Below are 20,359 nucleotides of genomic sequence, written 5' to 3'. Positions count from 1 at the left end.
ACATGCGTCAGTTCAGAAAAAAGGTCATACACCAAAATATGATTACCAAAAAAAAGTCATCCGAAATATTTGTTTTTTTGGTGGATTTATTTATTTATACCTGTCTGTAAATATCTGTTTTTTTGTGGATTTATTTATTCATACATGTCTGTAAATATTTGGGTTTTTTTTGTAGATTTATTTATTCATACATGTCTGTAAATATTTGTTTTTTTGTGGATTTATTTATTCATACATGTCTGTAAATATTTGTTTTTTTGTGGATTTATTTATTCATACCTGTCTGTAAATATCTGTTTTTTTGTGGATTTATTTATTCATACACGTCTGTAAATATTTGTTTTTTGTAGATTTATTTATTCATACCGGTCTATAAATATTTGTTTTTTGTGGGTTTATTTATTCATACATGTCTGTAAATATTTGGGTTTTTTTTGTAGATTTATTTATTCATACATGTCTGTAAATATTTGTTTTTTTTGTAGATTTATTTATTCATACCTGTCTGTAAATATTTGTTTTTTGTGGATTTATTTATTCATACCTATCTGTAAATATTTGTTTTTTTGTAGATTTATTTATTCATACCGGTCTATAAATATTTGGTTTTTGTGGGTTTATTCATTCATACCTGTCTGTAAATATTTGTTTTTTTGTGGATTTATTTATTCATACCTATCTGTAAATATTTGTTTTTTTGTGGATTTATTTATTCATACCTGTCTGTAAATATTTGGTTTTTTGTGGGTTTATTTATTCATACCTGTCTATAAATATTTGTTTTTTGTGGGTTTATTCATTCATACCTGTCTGTAAATATTTGTTTTTTTGTGGATTTATTTATTCATACATGTCTGTAAATATTTGGTTTTTTTTTGTAGATTTATTTATTCATACATGTCTGTAAATATTTGTTTTTTTGTGGATTTATTTATTCATACATGTCTGTAAATATTTGTTTTTTTGTGGATTTATTTATTCATACCTGTCTGTAAATATCTGTTTTTTTGTGGATTTATTTATTCATACACGTCTGTAAATATTTGTTTTTTGTAGATTTATTTATTCATACCGGTCTATAAATATTTGTTTTTTGTGGGTTTATTTATTCATACATGTCTGTAAATATTTGGGTTTTTTTTGTAGATTTATTTATTCATACATGTCTGTAAATATTTGTTTTTTTTGTAGATTTATTTATTCATACCTGTCTGTAAATATTTGTTTTTTGTGGATTTATTTATTCATACCTATCTGTAAATATTTGTTTTTTTGTAGATTTATTTATTCATACCGGTCTATAAATATTTGGTTTTTGTGGGTTTATTCATTCATACCTGTCTGTAAATATTTGTTTTTTTGTGGATTTATTTATTCATACCTATCTGTAAATATTTGTTTTTTTGTGGATTTATTTATTCATACCTGTCTGTAAATATTTGGTTTTTTGTGGGTTTATTTATTCATACCTGTCTATAAATATTTGTTTTTTGTGGGTTTATTCATTCATACCTGTCTGTAAATATTTGTTTTTTTGTGGATTTATTTATTCATACATGTCTGTAAATATTTGTTTTTTTGTAGATTTATTTATTCATACCGGTCTATAAATATTTGTTTTTTGTGGGTTTATTCATTCATACCTGTCTGTAAATATTTGTTTTTTTGTGGATTTATTTATTCATACCTATCTGCAAATATTTGTTTTTTTGTAGATTTATTTATTCATACCGGTCTATAAATATTTGGTTTTTGTGGGTTTATTCATTCATACCTGTCTGTAAATATTTGTTTTTTTGTGGATTTATTTATTCATACCTGTCTGTAAATATTTGTTTTTTTGTAGATTTATTTATTCATACATGTCTGTAAATATTTGTTTTTTTGTGGATTTATTTATTCATACCTATCTGTAAATATTTGTTTTTTTTGTGGATTTATTTATTCATACCTGTCTGTAAATATTTGTTTTTTTTGTAGATTTATTTATTCATACCTGTCTGTAAATATTTGTTTTTTTTGTGGATTTATTTATTCATACCTGTCTGTAAATATTTGTTTTTTTTTGTAGATTTATTTATTCATACATGTCTGTAAATATTTGTTTTTTTGTGGATTTATTTATTCATACCTATCTGTAAATATTTGTTTTTTTGTGGATTTATTTATTCATACCTGTCTGTAAATATTTGGTGTTTTTTTTGTAGATTTATTTATTCATACATGTCTGTAAATATTTGTTTTTTTTGTGGGTTTATTTATTCATACCTGTCTGTAAATATTTGTTTTTTTTGTGTATTTATTTATTCATACCGGTCTATAAATATTTGTTTTTTGTGGATTTATTCATTCATACCGGTCTGTAAATATTTGTTTTTTTGTGGATTTATTTATTCATACCTGTCTGTAAATATTTGTTTTTTGTGGATTTATTTATTCATACCTGTCTATAAATATTAGTTTTTTTTGTGGATTTATTTATTCATACCGGTCTGTAAATATTTGTTTTTTTGTGGGTTTATTTATTCATACCGGTCTATAAATATTAGTTTTTTTGTGGATTTATTTATTCATACCTGTCTATAAATATTAGTTTTTTGTGGGTTTATTTATTCATACCGGTCTATAAATATTAGTTTTTTTGTGGATTTATTTATTCATACCTGTCTGTAAATATTTGTTTTTTTGTGGATTTATTTATTCATACCTGTCTATAAATATTAGTTTTTTGTGGGTTTATTTATTCATACCGGTCTATAAATATTAGTTTTTTTGTGGATTTATTTATTCATACCTGTCTGTAAATATTAGTTTTTTTGTGGGTTTATTTATTCATACCGGTCTATAAATATTAGTTTTTTTGTGGGTTTATTTATTCATACCTGTCTGTAAATATTTGTTTTTCTTTGACACACACGGTCCTCCGTAAAATTTTTGTAATTTCACGGATAGAAAAGAAATGCTGCAAAATGGGATTAAAGTAAATTCGGGGACGTTATGTGAGCGTTAAACACCAGAGCGCGGTAATAACCTGCGACGTGATTTTCAGCTACAGGAAATAATAAAGTAGAAGAAGAAAAGCGTTGACGAAGCCGGAAATAGGCGGGTCTATCTCGGCCTGTTGTGTCCACATGTCCGCGTGTGTATCTCGAACATGATGTCCGATATTTGAGGGATATTAAAGGGCGTAAAAACGATAATGAGAACCGGTGAAGTCCTGTAGCGAGATAAAGGTAAGATATTCACATATTTAGATTTAAAAAAAAAAAAAAAAAAATTTTTATTTACTTGTCAATAAAAAATGCCCCTGATGTCGTCATCGCTATCAGGATCAATAAAGTATATATTTATATCGATCTGTCCATCAGACGCAGCCTGGAAGATGCTGAGTGACTCGGAGGCTGAAGAGCTGCTCGCCTTCCTGACCTCCGGCGCGCGTCCTGACGTCAGAGGTCGGGCCACCGAGTACATCCTGGGGCTGTCTGGAAACAGGTGGGGTGGTGGTGGTGACGTCATACAGATGTGTGTTTTCTCAGATGGCAATTAAAAGCATTTAATAACAGTGTTTCTAGTAATTAATTGATAAGGTGTAAAAAGTTTTTTTTTTTTTTTTTAATGACATCACTTCCTGTCCATCACTTGTTTGTTTTTTTGTTGTTGTTTTTTTTTTAGGGACGGCTGCCGCTTCCTCCGCTCCAAGCCTGACTGCATTGTCGCCCTGTTCGCGCTGACCTCTGACCCCTCCGTTGCCATAGTGAAGGACTGCTACCACATCCTCATCAACCTGTCGGCCGACGAGACTCTGCACCAGGTGATCAGTCGGGTCTGAACACTTCAGTTCGCACCCGGTTGTTGAGCTCTTGTTTACAGGTGTGTGTGTGTGTGTGTGTGTGTGTGTGTGTGTGTGTGTGTGTGTGTGTGTGTGTGTGTGTGCGTGTGTGTGTGTGTGTTCTCCCTCAGGTTCTGGTGACCCACGTCAAAGTTCTCCCGGTGTTGTTAAAGAACCTTCTGGATCCGGAGTACCCGTTCTCCGACCAGATCTCCACCATCCTGTCCAACCTGACGCGCCACGACAAGACCTGCAAGACCGTCTTCAAGGTTTAAAAAATAAATAAAATAAAATAAAATAAAATAAAATAAATAAAAATCCTTTTTTTTTTTTTTTGGATGACGTATTCGTAACGTCAGCTGCTGCGCTTTTATTTTGAAGGGCACGCGCTTCCCACGACGCGGCCGCACGCGCGAGCGTTGCCAAATGTGGTTAATCGCCGTGTCGGCGAAAGTCAGCTGTTTATTTAATTCAACGTAAGTCGGCCTTCGATTTCGCATTTCAGGTCCTGCGGGAGGAGGAGGTGGGCGTGGCTCAGCTGGTGGAGATCTTCTGCACCGAATGCTACAACAAGAAGGCGAAGCTGGACTACGTGGCTGCGCTGCTGTCCAACCTGACTCAGCTGCCCGAGGCCAGGAGCCACGTGATGGACAGAGACAGGTGAGCGACGCAGATGTGAAAGGAGGCGGAGCTACAACCGCCCTGCAAAGTGGTTGTTTGTTTTGTTTTTTGTTGTTTTGTTTTTTTTACCTTTCATTACCTCCCGTCAGCGAAAACTCAACGGAGTCAAAAGAAATGAGCTGACTCGAGCTCCGTGTTTTTTGTTGTTGTTGTTTTTGTTTACATTTCGGCCGTACGTACTTTATTGTTCGCACACTCGGAGGTTAAACGAGTTGCACTATTTATTTATACTCAAACTCAACGAGTCGAGTAAGAAATTATTCCACCTCTGACATTTGCCGTAGATTTAAGATAAAAGTTCGATGTTTGAACACACGACGTCTGTGTGTGTGTGTGTGTGTGTGTGTGTGTGTGTGTGTGTGTGTGTGTGTGTGTGTGTGTGTGTGTGTGTGTGTGTGTGTTTCAGGTGCGTCGTTCAGAGGTTGTTGCCCTTCACCCAGTACCGGGCGTCGGTGGTGAGGAGGGGCGGAGTCATAGGCACCCTGCGCAACTGTTGCTTTGACTACGGTGAGACACACACACACACACACACACACACACACACACACACACACACACACACACACACACACACACACACACACACACACACACACACACACACACACTCCCTCTCTTCATTTACACTTAAACTGAAACCTGCCATGTCCAGACTGAATCATCGAGTCGTCTGATCACTGCATCTCTCCGTGCAGCTCACCACGAGTGGTTGCTAAGCGACGCGGTGGACATCCTTCCCTTCCTCCTGCTGCCTCTGGCCGGACCGGAGGAGCTGACGGACGAAGAAAATGAAGGTGTGTGTGTGTGTGTGTGTGTGTGTGTGTGTGTGTGTGTGTGTGTGTGTGTGTGTGTGTGTGTGTGTGTGTTATTTATAACGTTACATTATTTTAGTCAGTCCGTATGTGAACCATCGTCTGCTGTCACGGCAACAACCTTGTCAAACTTTATTGGCCCGAATTCCTTCAAAGCGACGGCGGCGATTGTAGTTTCGGTTCTTGTAAGCCCCGCCCCCCCCCTCCCCCCTCCCTGTAGCCCGACTGGTTGTGAGTCTTAACAGAAATGATGGTGTGATGTTCAGGTCTGCCCGTGGACCTGCAGTACCTCCCGGAGGACAAGAAGAGAGAGGACGACCCCGACATCAGAAAGATGCTGCTGGAAACACTCTTACTGGTACGAACACACACACACACACACACACACACACACACACACACACACACACACACACACACACACACACACACACACACACACACACACACACACACACACACACACACGTGAGTTTTCACCGCCTCACCGTTTGTCGGTTCGTCTCCGGTGCAGCTGACGGCGACTAAAGCCGGCCGGCGGACCATGAAGGACAAGAACGTTTATCCGATCATGAGGGAGTTCCACCACTGGGAGAAGGACGTCCACGTAACGGCAGCCTGCGAGAAGCTGGTGCAGGTAGGAAGGAGGTGGAAGGAATAAACCAGGTTTCCATGGAGACCAGAATCATACAAGTCAATAAAAGGCTCCTTTTTTTTTTTGTTTACCGGGTTTGTGGACGGTTTCATTCAGGACGAGGCTTATAGTGAAACTGTGGTGGCACGGGTCCCGCAGTGGGGGAACTTAGTCGTCAAATCATTTTAAGAAAACGGGTAGGAAAGATAAGAAACATAAAAAGAAGAAAAAAAAATTTACAAATATAAAAATAGAATGTAATAAAAACTTCTTTTTTTTTCACGTTGAAAAATCTATAAAAAGTACAAATGATGGTATATAATAACAGGAAAACCCCTGCATGATAGACGTAGGACAGTTTGACAGTTTGTCTTTCAAAATTTAAGACAACTGATTTCGTGCCTTTTGGAAAAAACTGTCGTGTCTGGATTTGTTTTTGTTTTTTGCCAAATTTATCATTAACGACTTTAAAAACTGATTTTTAAAGCCGTTTCTTAAACAGAAACTGAAACACTTTTTTTTTTCCCTCAATTTTATTTAATTTCGATCAAATATCTCAGTTGGTCCGACAAAACATAACGTCTGAATCAATCAATCAATCAAACTTTATTTATAAAGCACTTTTTCATGAAGGTTGGTGCAGTTTAAAGTGCTTCACGGATGATTGACAGGCCAATAATTAATGACACGCGAAGACGGCACACTGAACACTTTAGTTTTACATTTCATTGGCAAAACAGTTTGTAAATTAACTTGAGAACCGAAACGAGACGACAGGATTGATATTTATTGATATTGATGAATATTTATGAACCGGGGATGTTGCGTAACTTTGAACCCTCCGTCCCCTCCAGGTGCTGATCGGAGACGAGCCGGACCAGGGGATGGAGAACCTGATGGAGGTGGAGATCCCCGAGGACGTGGAGGAGAAACTGAAGAAGGCCGCCGCCAAAGAGCAGGAGGAGCTGGAGAAAGAGGAGGAGGAGGAGGAGAAGAAGAAGAGCGACACAGAGCAGACAGACAGAGAACAGGAGAGTGGACTGATAAAATAAAACCCTTTTTTATTTTGGACATTTCTGACCTGAGGACGTGTCAGCTCTCATCTGATAGGCTCGTGGGGGTCGTTGACACTTTAGGAGTCGACGAGGTCGCGCCGACTCGCAGCGGCCAAAGAAGGACGTAAGTAAAAGCACCGATACAACGATGAAAATATTCTTTTACAAGTAAAAGTCCTGCTTGGAAAAATCCTTCTTATGTAAAAGTACAAGTTTAGTCCTTCTGATATCTCTATGACATCATTAGATTATTAATACCGGAACATCAGTGGACGGCGGGTGGATAAAAACAAACTTCTGATACACGTTTATTGAAATTAAACCGCGTGAGAAGTTCAGAGGGGGAAATACAAATTTGGAAACTTCAATTAAAGACCATCATAAAACATAAGTTTAGTGAATTCCGCTAAAATAAAAGTCAGAATTCATGTTTAATTATTATTCAAGATTTTTTTTTTTTTGTTTCTTCTCGCATCGCAAGGAGGCAAAAAAAAAAAAAGATCATTTATTGACTGATTTTCTTTTCTTTGTGCATTTAGAAATTATGAATGACAAATTCATTGCAATGTTTTAAGAAGAGGAAAGTTTTGAAATAAATCTATTCCCTTATAACTTGTCTTTTTTTATCTTCTTTTTTTTTTCTTTTGATTTAACTAAAAGAGTCTGTAAGAAAAAGGATCTTTTTTTTTTTATCTTGTCTCTCTTTAGGTGTTTGTCCTCTCTGAGTTTTACAAAACGTCAATAAACGAGCAGAGCTGTCGCTCCTCCGAGGCGTTTTATTTTTTAAATGACCAGAAGAGGGCGCCAGAACGTCCACATCATCTCAGTCACTTCTTCTCTGCCGAGGTTCATCTTTAACTTAAAAATAAACACATGGAAACTTAAGACTGTGGGCTTTAAAACTCACTCAGAGTATCTGACGGTGGAACAAAAAGCTTTTAAGTTGAATCATTTTAACTAGAAATTATGTCATAATTCTTAGTTTTTTTTGCACTTTATGTGTCGTTATTCTGATATTCATGTAAAAAAAACAACTGAGATGACTGCAGTAAACTTTTAACATTTACACGAGCAGAGTGACATTCACTAGATAAAACCAGGAAACACAAACGTGTGTGTGTGTGTGTGTGTGTGTGTGTGTGTGTGTGTGTGTGTCACCAGGTGTTTCTTTATCATCTTCTCTGTTAGTTTTTCTACTTTGACACCAGGTCAGACCAGAACGACCGTCTCCTGTCACTGGAACATTTATCATGTCATACTTTCCTATCCTGTATGATACATGAAGTCTAATTTAAAAAATGTATATTTATTTTCTTATTTGGTGTGGACGAGAAAACCAACTTCATAATGTGCTGGGGGGGGAGAAATACTCCTTTTCACTTGTAATGAAACATTTTCTGAAATGCTCCCACTTGTTTTCACTCATCTTCTTTCTTGTTCTTTATGATTAACATTTATAATAATGAATTTTATTCACAAAACAGGAAAATTCAGATAAAACAACTGGGCATCATGAAAATAAATAACAAATAAGGTGACATTTATCTTATTTTAAGGTATCTTGTATATATATCTAACTACTGTAACATCATTGTTTTGTTTAAATTTATAAACTATTTAGAGAAACTTTTTTTTTAATTTTTTTTTATTTAGACCTTTTGTGCTACAAAACGTACAGTATTGACTCTAATCAATATTTTGTTTGGGCTGAGGACACCAGATGGGTGTCAAGGGGAGGTGGGGGGGGGACTCGAGTGTCTGCGCAGCTGTGAAAGTGGGCGTGTCCTAATGTGCCAATCAGAGGTTTCCTGTTTCACTTCCTGGTGTGGACCCGCCCCTCAGGGGAACATGCTGTGTAGTACGTGTCAGACATGTCCAGCCTGCTCACAGCTGTTTGTTTGTGTTGAGAGACTGTACATCTGCCACACATTCGTGAGTTTAATTAATGCAGCAGTATTACCACACATGTATCTGACAGCTAGAGTTATCATCTGGTTTATATTAAAGTCTAATTAAAAACGTACCTGTAGAGAGGTTTGCTGCTTTTACAGCTCTTCTAAAATATTCTTTAAAAAAAAACAAAAAAAAAAGGAAAAAAAACAACTTTCATTTCTGTGAGAATTTTAATTGATTAATTTTAATATTTTAGCTTTGTATTATTATTATTTAAAAAAAAATTCATTTGTGAAGCCCTTGTAAAGAAAGTGCTACATAAATAAAGCTTATTATTATTATTATATTTCTAAGACACACTTTAGCATTCAGAACACAGAACTTGATTATTTATCGCTGACCTGGCATATTTCAGTCATGCGCTACTTCTATTTAGTTTTTTTGTTGTTGTTGCTTCTTTGTCTAAAAATGCCAGAGTTGTGAACTCACTGATGAGGTTTTTCTTTTTCTTTTACTTAAATCCTCCCTCCCCTCCCAGTAATGGAAATCATTACTGCAAAGCTGCCACCGGCAGGAGGAGCTGTGTCATCTACCACCGGACACCAGCCACTCTCGCATGCCAGGATTCATTTAGAAAATGGATAAAATAACACTGCGACGCAACCAGTGTGTTCTCACTGGCACAGGATGGAGGACAGCGGCAGACGTCCTCCCGTCGTCCTGTTCAAATCTAACGTGAAGTTTTTACCCTGCAGGGCTGAGTTCATGTCTGCTGCCCTGCTCTCTCTGTCCAGTCTGTGTGTGTGTGTGTGTGTGTGCGTGCGTGTGTGTGTGCGTGCGTGCGTGCGTGTGTGTGTGCGTACCTTGCAGGGATCGTCAGTCCCGTGAAACATTCACCACCCTGCTGAAGAGAGAGCTTTAGCTCATGCAACCAGAATAACAACCTCCCCTCCTCCTCCTCCTCCTCCTGTCTCCTTGCACTGAGCTCCTCTGTGTGTGTGTGTGTGTGTGTGTGTGTGTGTGTGTGTGTGTGTGTGTGTGTGTGTGTGTGTGTTGTACTGGTTTGTCTTTCTCTGTGAGGACCAGTTGACCTATTGAGACCTCTGGAGTGAGGACTTTTTGTCCCAGTTTCTGTGTACACCTTTAAGGTGCTTTGTGAAGATTGTGACTTGGTTTTTTCAGGTGAGGATCAGGATTCAGGTGAGGATCAGGGTTTAGGTGAGGATCAGGGTTTAGGTGAGGATCAGGGATTAGGTGAGGATCAGGGTTTAGGTGAGGATCAGGGTTAGACATTAGTTTGGATGGTATTTGGTTAAAGTCGGGGGCTATTGCTGAGTTTAGCATGAAGACTGGAAGCAGCCAGCGTAACTCAAAAATACTCCAAGAAAATCCTCAAAGACTTATTGGTTAACACATTATATCTAAGTTTATTTAACGGGAAACACACACACACACACACACACTGAGGTTTATGGGTGAGTGACTGTGTGGTGGTACTTTTTTTAAATCCTCCCCTCAAGACAGCACCGTCGCTGGTTTAATATGTCAACCTCATAATGAGACTAACGGAAATCACTCTGTACTTGACACACAAAAAAAATCCCTTTAAAACCACAAACTGTTGTTTTGACATTTCTATTTATGTGCAGATTAAATACATGAATCCAAGAAGCCAAACTTCAGGCAACAGTGTGAAACAGAGGCCCTACAAGAATGTTTTTAGAGGAAAATAAAACACATTTGCTTGAGAAGAAATCCCTTAAACTAACACAAGACAGCAATAACAAATCCTGCGTGTTATCACAGCTATTGATACAACTTTTAATTTAATAGAATTAATTTGCATGTAACATCTGGCAGCCGAAAGTAAAACCACATAAACCAGATCTCGAGTATCGATACACAATTTATTGTTTGTTTACCGTTTGTTAAATATTGTTCTCGAGCCTTTTTAAGCCATCGTGTCTTTGAATAACGTTAGCTTTAACTAAGGCCATGATTTTTAATAACTGGACTCTGAATTTGATTTATGCTCGCTTTGATTTAATGAACATTTTGTAATTGATTACCAATCAGGAACACAATAATTTGATTACTGTTTTACTGTTAAGCCTTAATTGATGAAAATGAGTTCATGGTTTGTGTCATGTCGACCTCGTTCCTTTTCTCGTGAGCTATCTGGACTATCTCCCAGACTGATTTACATTTACATGTTTTTAAAGTGACGTGGTAGTATTGTGATTATTCTTCTGTCTGGCTCCCAACTCTTATTTTGACTGTTGGGGATAAAACTGCGCTACAGTTTCAGGTGTTGTTGTTTTGTTTTTTTTTTACGCCTCGAGAAGACTAATAGAAATTTTATACGTAAATTTATCTTCAGTTTAAAGGTGTTGATTAACATATAAAAAAATTTTAAAAAATAAAAAAAAATTCCCCATTCTCAGATTTGCAGGATTGAACTGTTTTATTCTTTCGTTTAATAATATTATATTTGGAGTAAATAACTCAACTTCATACGAACACAGTCCAGACTTGGAGCCTCACTGCTGGTTTGTCATTCTGCCTGAGCACGCTGTCAATCAATATGTTTTTCTGTGCTCTCATTGGCCGCTGTGTTGTACTCGAAACAAGGCTCCGCCTCCACAGCCGACAGCTGTACTTTTCCACTCCAAACTGAGTTGAGCATCCAACTCCGTCCACTCCTGCTTCACCTCCTCCTCCTCCTTCCTTAACCTCATCTATTCCCAACACGTGCACCCCCTCCCCAATCACACACACACACACACACACACGATTTCTGGTTGTATACAACCCTCTGATTGGTTCAGAGTTCTGGTAGAAAACAATCGGCTCCATTTCACTGTTGTTTCTCTGCAGATGTTCTGAAACTTGACATGAAATCCAGCATTTTGCTTCGGCGTCAGTTTTTCATGTCACAATTTCCATCCTGATATTTGTCGTATTCCTTCTGATAAGTTTTCATGTAACCGATAGTTGTCTTCATGTTGTTATCCTCGGCTCTCTGTGCTCGGGGTTTAGATGCAGCAGAGATAGTGAGGGCCACACCAGGTCTTAATATTCAGTCTGGTACAGTGCCGTTGCATTGCTGCAGGTTTTAGGTCGGCGTGTCAGTACGTCTGATATTGCACTAAATCCAAAAGCAGTTCTGATGTCCCATCTAGATTTATTTCTTTTGGCATTTTGTCAGATGAAAGTCAAAACAAGAGGAAACAGTGGGAAGGACGGAAAGGGGTGTTTGAAGAGCCGAAGCCCTTTTTAAAAAAAAAAAAATTCTTCATCTGTCTTTCTGCAAAAAAATCAGAGTGGGGAAGTGTGTCCCATATAGAAGCATAAACCTTTGAGATCTTATCAAAGTTTAACAATTAATTATTTATTCATCACGGGGACCAAATATACAAAATATCATCAATACATTAATTTAGCAACTGTAGCTAATTTCCATCTAAAGCCTCTGGACAGGTGGGAGGAAACAAAACAACACTTGGGGCAGTGAACAGTGATGCGTTCACTTGTCTTGGGACTCTTAAAACAATTTCCCCTTGTGGGATTAATAAAGTAACTATCTATCTATCTATCTATCTATCTATCTATCTATCTATCTATCTATCTATCTATCTATCTATCTATCTATCTATCTATCTATCTATCTCTCAGTGACCTCAAGTCGAGGTCTAGCGATGCTCTCATTTCTTCTGTTTTGTATTTCGATGTGAATATTTTCATTGCTGCACCTGCTGCTTATCATCGGTATCAGTCTCCGAGATTTTTGTTGTTATGGGAACGTCCACACGCTTTTTAATTTGTTTGCTCGACAGCTCGGTAAACTATGACTTTAGATTAATTGTTTCACAGTAGTTGAACTGCACACGCTCATTGAGGAACACAAATTCTGCTTTTACATCTTTAGTTTTTTTATTGACACTGTCAGAAAAGGTGATAATTCATTATGTTTTTTTGTTAACTTCCTTGAAGGGGGGCAAAATATTAGAAACACTTTTCAACATAATGCAGCACAGTGCACACATGGTAAAAGTAAAAAAAAAAAGGATGGCAAAGCTGTTGTATTGGACTGCAGAGAGCTTCTTTATTCACACTCAGCAACTCAATTCAGGAATTAAGCCTGAAAAGAAAAGAATCATTCGCATTCACAGTGTTAAACACAAACTATACAGTCTCACACATTCCTCCAGGGTGTGTGTGTGTCTGATTTTTCTAGCCGTAGTTCATAGGTAACTCTGTCTGTACTTGTTTTTGGACGTCTGCCCTAACAGGTCATATCTCTCAATGTGTGTGTGTGTGTGTGTGTGTGTGTGTGTGTGTGTGTGTGTGTGTGTGTGTGTGTGTGTGTGTGTGTGTGTGTGTGTGTGTGTGTGTGTGTGTGTGTGTGTGTGTGTGTGTGTGTTTGCTCCTGTGTGTCTTTAAGAGTGTTTGTTAAACTTCCTTTTCCTCTCGTCTTCAATTAGTCAAAGGTTTTTTTTTGTTTGGGGGTTCCAGTTTGGTTTTGGTGGTAAAGTTATTGAATTAGGTTTATATAAAGGCTCGAGTTTAAAAGAGTGAAGTATGTCAGAGAGAGTCCCTATAAGTATGGACATAGTCACACGGGTTTGTGTGTCTCAGCAGATTAGCATTAGCACAACTGGCAGTGAGACTGTCTGCAGGGTTCGGATCTACTTTCTGTAATCTGCCACACACACATACCACCTTACTGCCAGTGTGTGTGTGTGTGTGTGTGTGTGTGTGTGTGTGTGTGTGTGTGTGTGTGTGTGTGTGTGTGTGTGTGTGTGTGTGTGTGTGTGTGTGTGTGTGTGTGTGCGAGAGAGAGAGAGAGAGAGAGAGGTTAGGGTAAGAGGTCAGGAAATGTGTTATGTTAATAAGTGTCCTCACAATTATAGAAAGAAAAGTGTTTGTCTGTCGGCTCACACTCGCTTCCTGTTTGGCAGTGTCAGCTGACCAATCAGAGGCAGCATTGCGCAACAAGTCCGCCTGTAAAGCAGAAGCTGCTGCTGGCTGATGAAGACGAGGAGCTGCAGTAGAAACAATAGAGACGCGACCCGGTGTGACCTGCAGGTCACTGACCTGCAGTGTTTTTGCACTGCAGGTCAGTGTTACTGTGTGTGTGTGTGTGTGTGTGTGTGTGTGTGTGTGTGTGTGTGTGTGTGTGTGTGTGTGTGTGTGTGTGTGTGTGTGTGCGCGCGGTCTCTTGGCTAACCCAAACTTGGTTTTAGAGTCGCAGCCGATGCCAAGTAAGCTGATCAGCTGATCTACAGGTCAAAGGTCAGACTGAAGAAGTAAAACCTGCTGCTGGAATGAAATCCCTTCTCATCTCATAATGTTTTCTGTGCTCTTAGTGACGTTTAGGATTTTTGTTTTGTTTTGTTTGTTTTTTTACTCCCATAAACGTATGTAGTGACGTACACAGATTAAATCGTCTTCAGCTGAATTACCAACCAGTAAAAAAACAAAACAAATCTTCTGCATAACTCAACGAGCCTTGAAAACCTCAGGCTCACTGCATGTCAGCCGATTTAGCTTTTTCAAGTGAAACTCTTGTGTGCATCATTCAATCAACAAACTAAAATCTGCAAATCATATCAAAAGGCTTAAAACTTCAAAGACGCTGCAGCCTGCTGGAAACAGGAGGAGGAGATTTGCTGTAATTACTATATTTGTGGATGCAGTTTATATCCTCTGCTAAACTTTCTATACTAGGAGATTGTATTCTGTGTATGTATATTAAAGGACGGGAACCAAATGGCACTAATTATCCGACTACAAAAGGACACTTCAAACTTTGACCCCTTTAGATTGAGAAGTTGGGAGTTTGGAAATCGGCTGTAATTTCTATTCCTGTTCCTGAAATAGTTCAATCTGTTGTGTTTTACCACTTTATTATATCACTCCATATTCTGCTAACACTGGATGTTCCTAAATGATCTTTGTGCGAAATCAAATCACCGCATTTGAACTACCAAATGACATTTGGAGAAACAGGAGGATCGCCAGGCGGCCCCCGGCCTCCATTTTGTTCCCCTTGCACCTGTTGTTACTTTCAAATCTTTGAACTTTTTACACTTTCAGATTTAAGCATTTTTTTTTCTGTGCAGAAAATTCTTTTCAGTCAGTTTACATCCGGTTCGAAGGAGGATGAAAACTGTCATTATACAAGCGCACAATAAGATATAATGTAAAACATGAAGTCTGCCATTAAAACGCCAAAGCAAGAGAGCTGTGATGTAGAAGTTAGAACTAAAACACGACAACATTTATTTTTCTCCCCAAACTGTAATATATATTTAAAAAGATCAGCATATTCAGTTTATTAAGTGATGTAATAGTTAAATCCAGTCAGGATGTTCAACTGCCACCTTAACTTCTTTATTAGTCAACACGAGTTGTCCTGTAGCATTTGTAGGTATTACAGGGTATATAAATCTATTATATTGATTGCAATAATCAAAATAATGTTTGTTTTTTTTGGCTACTTCATAAAGACTTTGAAGGGTTGTCTGAAAATTGCCATTTCAATATCTGCATTTTGAGGCCTATAATAAGTCTGTCTCACTGACTTTATCGATGGTGGAAATCATGAACCAAAAAGACGCAACGTGAAATCATTCCAACTGTGTTGCAGCCTGCTGGTTTATTATTTCCTCCATTTATGTCGTCGCTTCTCTCTCTCTCGATTTCTCAGGTCAGAATAAATGTTTTTATAAATCAGAGTTAAGAACCGGCCTGCTCCTCATACTCTTGACCCGTTACCATTATTAGTTTATGGCCCACAAACACAAAGAGGCTTATGCCTCCGAGCTCGTCCTGAGTGGGTGTGATCGGCCCACTTGATTTTATGTAATCCACTTTAATGGCTCTATAAGCGGCACAGAGACTCTCCCTCCTTCTTCCTGCTTCACTGCCTGAAAGTCTTTGATAGAAATATAGACTTCACATGTTCATGGACTGTCTGAGCAGAAATATATCTGCACTGTTAAGCGAAAGATATTTTTAAATCAAGCTTTGTCAGTAGCGTTATGGATTTAGCAGCAGGGCTCATGTATGAATGCAGGACATTTACATAAGACATATATGTAGGAACCATTTTGACCAAAAGATGTGCGACACTCCGAATGAGAGCTTTTTAAAAGCACTCATGGAAGGTAGTGGGAATTAACACTGTGGGCACTGTTTTTTTTAGATGAATTAAACCCACTATAGTCAACAGTCTTTGTTTATAATGGGCAGAACAATTATGAAAAATAATCATCTTGACTATATCTTTGTGTGAAATACTCCTTTTTTGTCTTTGCATGTCTATGTTGGATTGAATCGTGTGGTTTTTTTTTGGTGCTTTTTCTCTTCATCTTTGTTAATGTTTTGTAGATATGCAAAATGTGACTTTTTTATTTTATTTTTTTAATAAAAGTAATTATTATTCCATCCATTGTGCACCCATGCACGTGTTTAAATGCTTTAAGAGTTTTATTTATGCTTTTCTTCACTGAATGTTCCCGTTGCTCCTCTCACATGCTGTCATGAGAGCAATGCTGAGTTTTTATTTATGAATCTGTTAAGCTGAGTCTTCTTCACAAAGCTGCCCCGATGACTCACTGACATACTTCCTTTGCCAACTCTAATATTTCTTGACAAACTCCTTTGCAGTCATGTATCACCACAATAACGATCAATCAGCTCACGTTACACCAATCAGATATTTATTTGTATTTTTCTTGTTTTATTCTGTACAGTAAAAGGCTTCTTTGTTAATGACAGTCTGCATGGGCCAATCGTCTGCAGCCTAATACAGTCACCTCGATGCTGATTGGCTGTTTGCGCTCACTCCCACCGTCCATCCATCTCCCTTTGTGTTCAACAACAACAGAAAGGCAGCACTTTACAGCACCCAAACAAACTGCACATGATTGAACATGAATCAGTCAATAACTGAAGAAGAAGAAGAAAAAAAACGTTGCAAAAAAGCAAATCAATCTTAATAAATGTCATTTAATCTTGCAGTCAGTTAAAGTGTTTTTCTACCAACAGGGCGAGATAATCAAACTTTTTCTTAGTGCTGAAGTCTTAACATTGGTGCCAGTATCTTATAAAAAGACATAGTAAGGCAGATCATTGCAGGAGTACCAAGAAAATGACACTCAAGATTATTCCAAAAAAAAGTTCATTTTCTGCTGGAAACCAGTGACATCATCTCATCCTGCAAGCAACCTCTCCGATTTTAAGGCTAAATGACTCGATTAAGACAGAGATTTAATTTTTATATGAACATGAAGTAGAAACAAACCTGACCCCTCTCATGTCTGAGGTTTGAGTGTCACACTGCCGAGAACAGAAACGGTTTCCTGAAAGTCCCCCCCCCCCCCCACCACCACCCCTCTTTCAGGGTGTCAGGATGTCACAGAACTCAACAAAGTCCCTCTGCATGAAGTTCTGGCTCTGTATCAGGTCGTCCTCAGAGGGAAAGTACTGCATGCTGTCCTCCTGCAGGCGCAGACTGTCCTCGCGCAGACGCAGACTGTCCTCGTGCAGGCGCAGATTGTCCTCGCGCACTACCAGGATGCGTCGCGGTGGCATCGTTGAGTCGTGCGGGTTGGGGCTGTCCAGGAGGGCTCCTCTGGCGTTCTCCAGGACGCCCAGGTACGAGTCCATGTCGGTGAGCTCCGTGTCGCTGTCGGAGCTGCTGCCGCTGTCGCTCCCCACCGAGTCCGAGCGCATGTGCTGCATCTGGTACTTCTCGTGCATCAGAAACTGGTTGGTGTTCTTGGGGGCCCGCATCCCCCTCGCCCTGTTCCCCTTCACGTTGACGGGACGGAGGGACATCGCCGACCGCTGGAGGCGTCGGGGATGCTGGTGGTGGTGAGGGGGATGATGATGATGATGATGATGATGACGCTGGTGGTGATTACGGCCTCTGGGCCACCCTCCTCCTCCTCCTCCTCCTCCCCCTCCTCCCCCCGTCCTCCGTCCCTGCAGGCCGTTCCTGCAGCTCTTGGACCAGCCGTGTTTCCTGCGGCCGCCAGCGTCCCTGTGCGGATCCTCTTTTCCGCCCTGCTGCTGACAGATCCTCCCGCACATCATCTCCGAGAGCATTTTACTTGTCATTCTCGCAGTCGCCTCCCTTCCTTACTCTGCTGCTTCTTCTCCTTCACATCCTCCAACCCTCCAACTCTTGTGGCCCACACAACAACAACAAAGAGAGGCTGGTTTCTGTTTTTCTGGCTCAGATCAACAAGGACCCCCCCCTCTCTCTCTCTCCGAGTCTACCTTTTCACTACCCTGTCACTTTTTTTCTTGACCTCTGGCTTTGGCTGGTACATAGCCTGCTCTTCCTCCCCTAGCAGCAGCAGCTTGCCTGCTGGTCTGGCTTCCCTGTCACGCCCTCCTCTGCCTCTCTATAATCTCTCTTCTTCACCTCTCTGGAAGTCAAATCAGCTCCTTGCAGCTCTGATTGGTGAACTGGATTGAGCTGCTGAGGGTGTTTTAAGAGTCTTCTGTCTGGTTTATAGCTGCTTTTTCTTCAGTTTTAGGGCCGGCAGTTGTAGTGTACTCAGCTCTGAAACCACCACTGACTGTGGCTCTTCCTCCTCCTCGCAGCCTCAATAAAGACCTGGAAGGATCCATTCACGGATTTACCAGAAGGGGGGAGGGGGGGAGGAGGAGGAGGAGGAGGAAGGATCGCGTTTACGGGCATCTCTACTGCACATTAATAAAAATGATATATGATATGTATTATAAAGTATTCATTTTACACGTGAGTTTAAAGATATTTCAACATTACACGTCAGCCCAAAGTAGCCTCAAATTGAGCGATGAGGTTGCGAGAAGGAGGAAGCGTCTCCCCGCGGAAAGATGGTTCGCTCCGTTTCGGTTTTTAGCAGCTGAAATCTGATCCACAGCTGCTTCTTCTTCTTCTTCTGCCCGCCCCTCTCTGACAACACACAACAAGCACAGAAACAAGCAGCAGGAGGATCGCAGCGGTCACTGTAATAGTAACAACAGTCGTAAGTTATTGTGTCATCGATATTAAAAGTGTCCAACCCATATGGACTTAAAATTAGCCCCGCAGCGGTCAACACATTCGCCTGAAGGCACCTTTTTTTTTGTATAGAAACTATCACAATGCAAACAAAGGACTTCGTGTCCTCCGTGCCAAAGTCCACAATTTGCCAGATAAACGGCTCCCTTCCTGAAACACAATCCACTTTTGTTGTTGTTGTTGTTGTTGTTGTTGTTGTTGTTTTTGTCATTCTAGTGACGAGGCCGAAAAGATAAGACATGTCGGTCCAACACTTTGGTGAAGACTGAAATATCGCCACAGATATCGGACAGGAAGAAATTGAATATCAGACATATTCATTCTCCATCATCCCACTTTGACTTTTCATCTGGTGCCACCGTGAGGCAGGAATTTGTGATTTTAGTGAAATATATCTGGTAATCAAATGACTTCAAGCTCCATTATCAAGTCAAAAAAACAAACAAACAATGTGGTTTGTCACCAGATACATGCAAAACTAGTTTAATTCCCATCAGCCTTCAGGTGTACTCTGTGTTTAGTGCTTTTTTTTTTGGCAAATGATTGCGTAATAACATGGGGAAACCGAGGTGAACATTATATCATTATAACACGCTTAAGTACAGACTCAAAGGGCTGTAATTAGACAAGTTGACATGCACTTAGGCATGTTAACATGCTAAACACAGCCTTACTGAGCCTGATTGCAGACATTTTATGTTGTTTATAATTATCCTATTAGAAAGAGAAAATAATTCTTTAAAAAAAAACAACTTTAAATCCAAAACAGTGATGAATAAAACATGACCTTCTTCAGTGTTGCCTAAATCACATAAATCTTTTCCTCCTCAGGGACATCATTAAAACTGCTGCTTCCTGCCTCTACGCACAACTACATCTACTTCACTTCAGTGCGGTTCAGATATATTTAGTTGGATTTCCTTCAACAAATCACATAGTGGAGGACCATAACAAGCCTGTAAGACTGCAGCTGCACTACTGACCCCATGTGGCTGTGATGTATATTAAACAGAGCAGTTTGAAGCAGGAGTGGAGTCTGTTATCTGTAATTTATCTTGGAAAACTATTGAATGTGGACTGTGAAAGTTGATTGTAGTTAAATGGGTTTTTATTTGATTAATTCTCGTCATGGACTTCTGAACTGCTTGCAGATGATTACGTCAGGCAACAAACAGCTGCTTTTGACGCTCCTAATGATGGCACAAACTCTACCGACCTAGTTATTTTAATACTAAAAGTCATTGCCATGCCTTCACAATCCTACTAATATCAGTTGCCCGAACACATTTGATTTTATGTGGTGTACAGCAGCACTCATTAATCCATCTTTCAAGAACATGAAGTACAATAATCATATCAAAAATGTTCAGAAACATACTTCAAATCAAATAA

The 20,359-nt window shown here is 39.1% G+C and overlaps 2 protein-coding genes across 2 annotated transcripts; one reads left to right on the top strand and one right to left on the bottom strand.

Moving 5' to 3' along the window:
• Nucleotides 1–3,097: 3,097 nt before the first annotated feature.
• Nucleotides 3,098–7,626, top strand: hgh1 (HGH1 homolog (S. cerevisiae)). The gene is made up of 10 exons (XM_069711281.1): nucleotides 3,098–3,233; nucleotides 3,369–3,492; nucleotides 3,673–3,811; nucleotides 3,961–4,098; nucleotides 4,335–4,489; nucleotides 4,917–5,017; nucleotides 5,206–5,304; nucleotides 5,589–5,680; nucleotides 5,837–5,959; nucleotides 6,811–7,626. The coding sequence occupies exons 2-10, from the start codon at nucleotides 3,383–3,385 to the stop codon at nucleotides 7,006–7,008; spliced, it is 1,155 nt and encodes a 384-aa protein (XP_069567382.1). The 5' UTR covers nucleotides 3,098–3,233; nucleotides 3,369–3,382; the 3' UTR covers nucleotides 7,009–7,626.
• An 8,988-nt stretch (nucleotides 7,627–16,614) lies between these two features.
• Nucleotides 16,615–18,514, bottom strand: LOC138628297 (uncharacterized). Its single transcript, XM_069711273.1, has one exon. The coding sequence runs from the start codon at nucleotides 18,031–18,033 to the stop codon at nucleotides 17,311–17,313; it is 723 nt and encodes a 240-aa protein (XP_069567374.1). The 5' UTR covers nucleotides 18,034–18,514; the 3' UTR covers nucleotides 16,615–17,310.
• Between the last annotated feature and the right edge of the window lie 1,845 nt (nucleotides 18,515–20,359).

This window comes from Brachyistius frenatus, unplaced genomic scaffold (genome assembly GCF_029030835.1).
Source record: "Brachyistius frenatus isolate BFR_SWC_R1_liver_20210118 unplaced genomic scaffold, ASM2903083v1 Contig_98, whole genome shotgun sequence".
NCBI lineage: Eukaryota > Metazoa > Chordata > Actinopteri > Embiotocidae > Brachyistius > Brachyistius frenatus.
The sequence above is the reverse complement of the archived record's forward strand: the minus strand, read 5'-3'. Positions and strand labels throughout refer to the sequence as shown.

Bases quoted from the DNA above. Each gene is read 5' to 3' on its own strand.
- hgh1 (XM_069711281.1), top strand. From the start codon at position 3,383: ATGCTGAGTGACTCGGAGGCTGAAGAGCTGCTCGCCTTCCTGACCTCC. The intron at 3,493-3,672 runs GTGGGGTGGTGG...TTTTTTTTTTAG, and splicing joins CTGGGGCTGTCTGGAAACAG to GGACGGCTGCCGCTTCCTCC. The intron at 5,960-6,810 runs GTAGGAAGGAGG...CGTCCCCTCCAG, and splicing joins CCTGCGAGAAGCTGGTGCAG to GTGCTGATCGGAGACGAGCC.
- LOC138628297 (XM_069711273.1), bottom strand. From the start codon at position 18,033: ATGACAAGTAAAATGCTCTCGGAGATGATGTGCGGGAGGATCTGTCAG.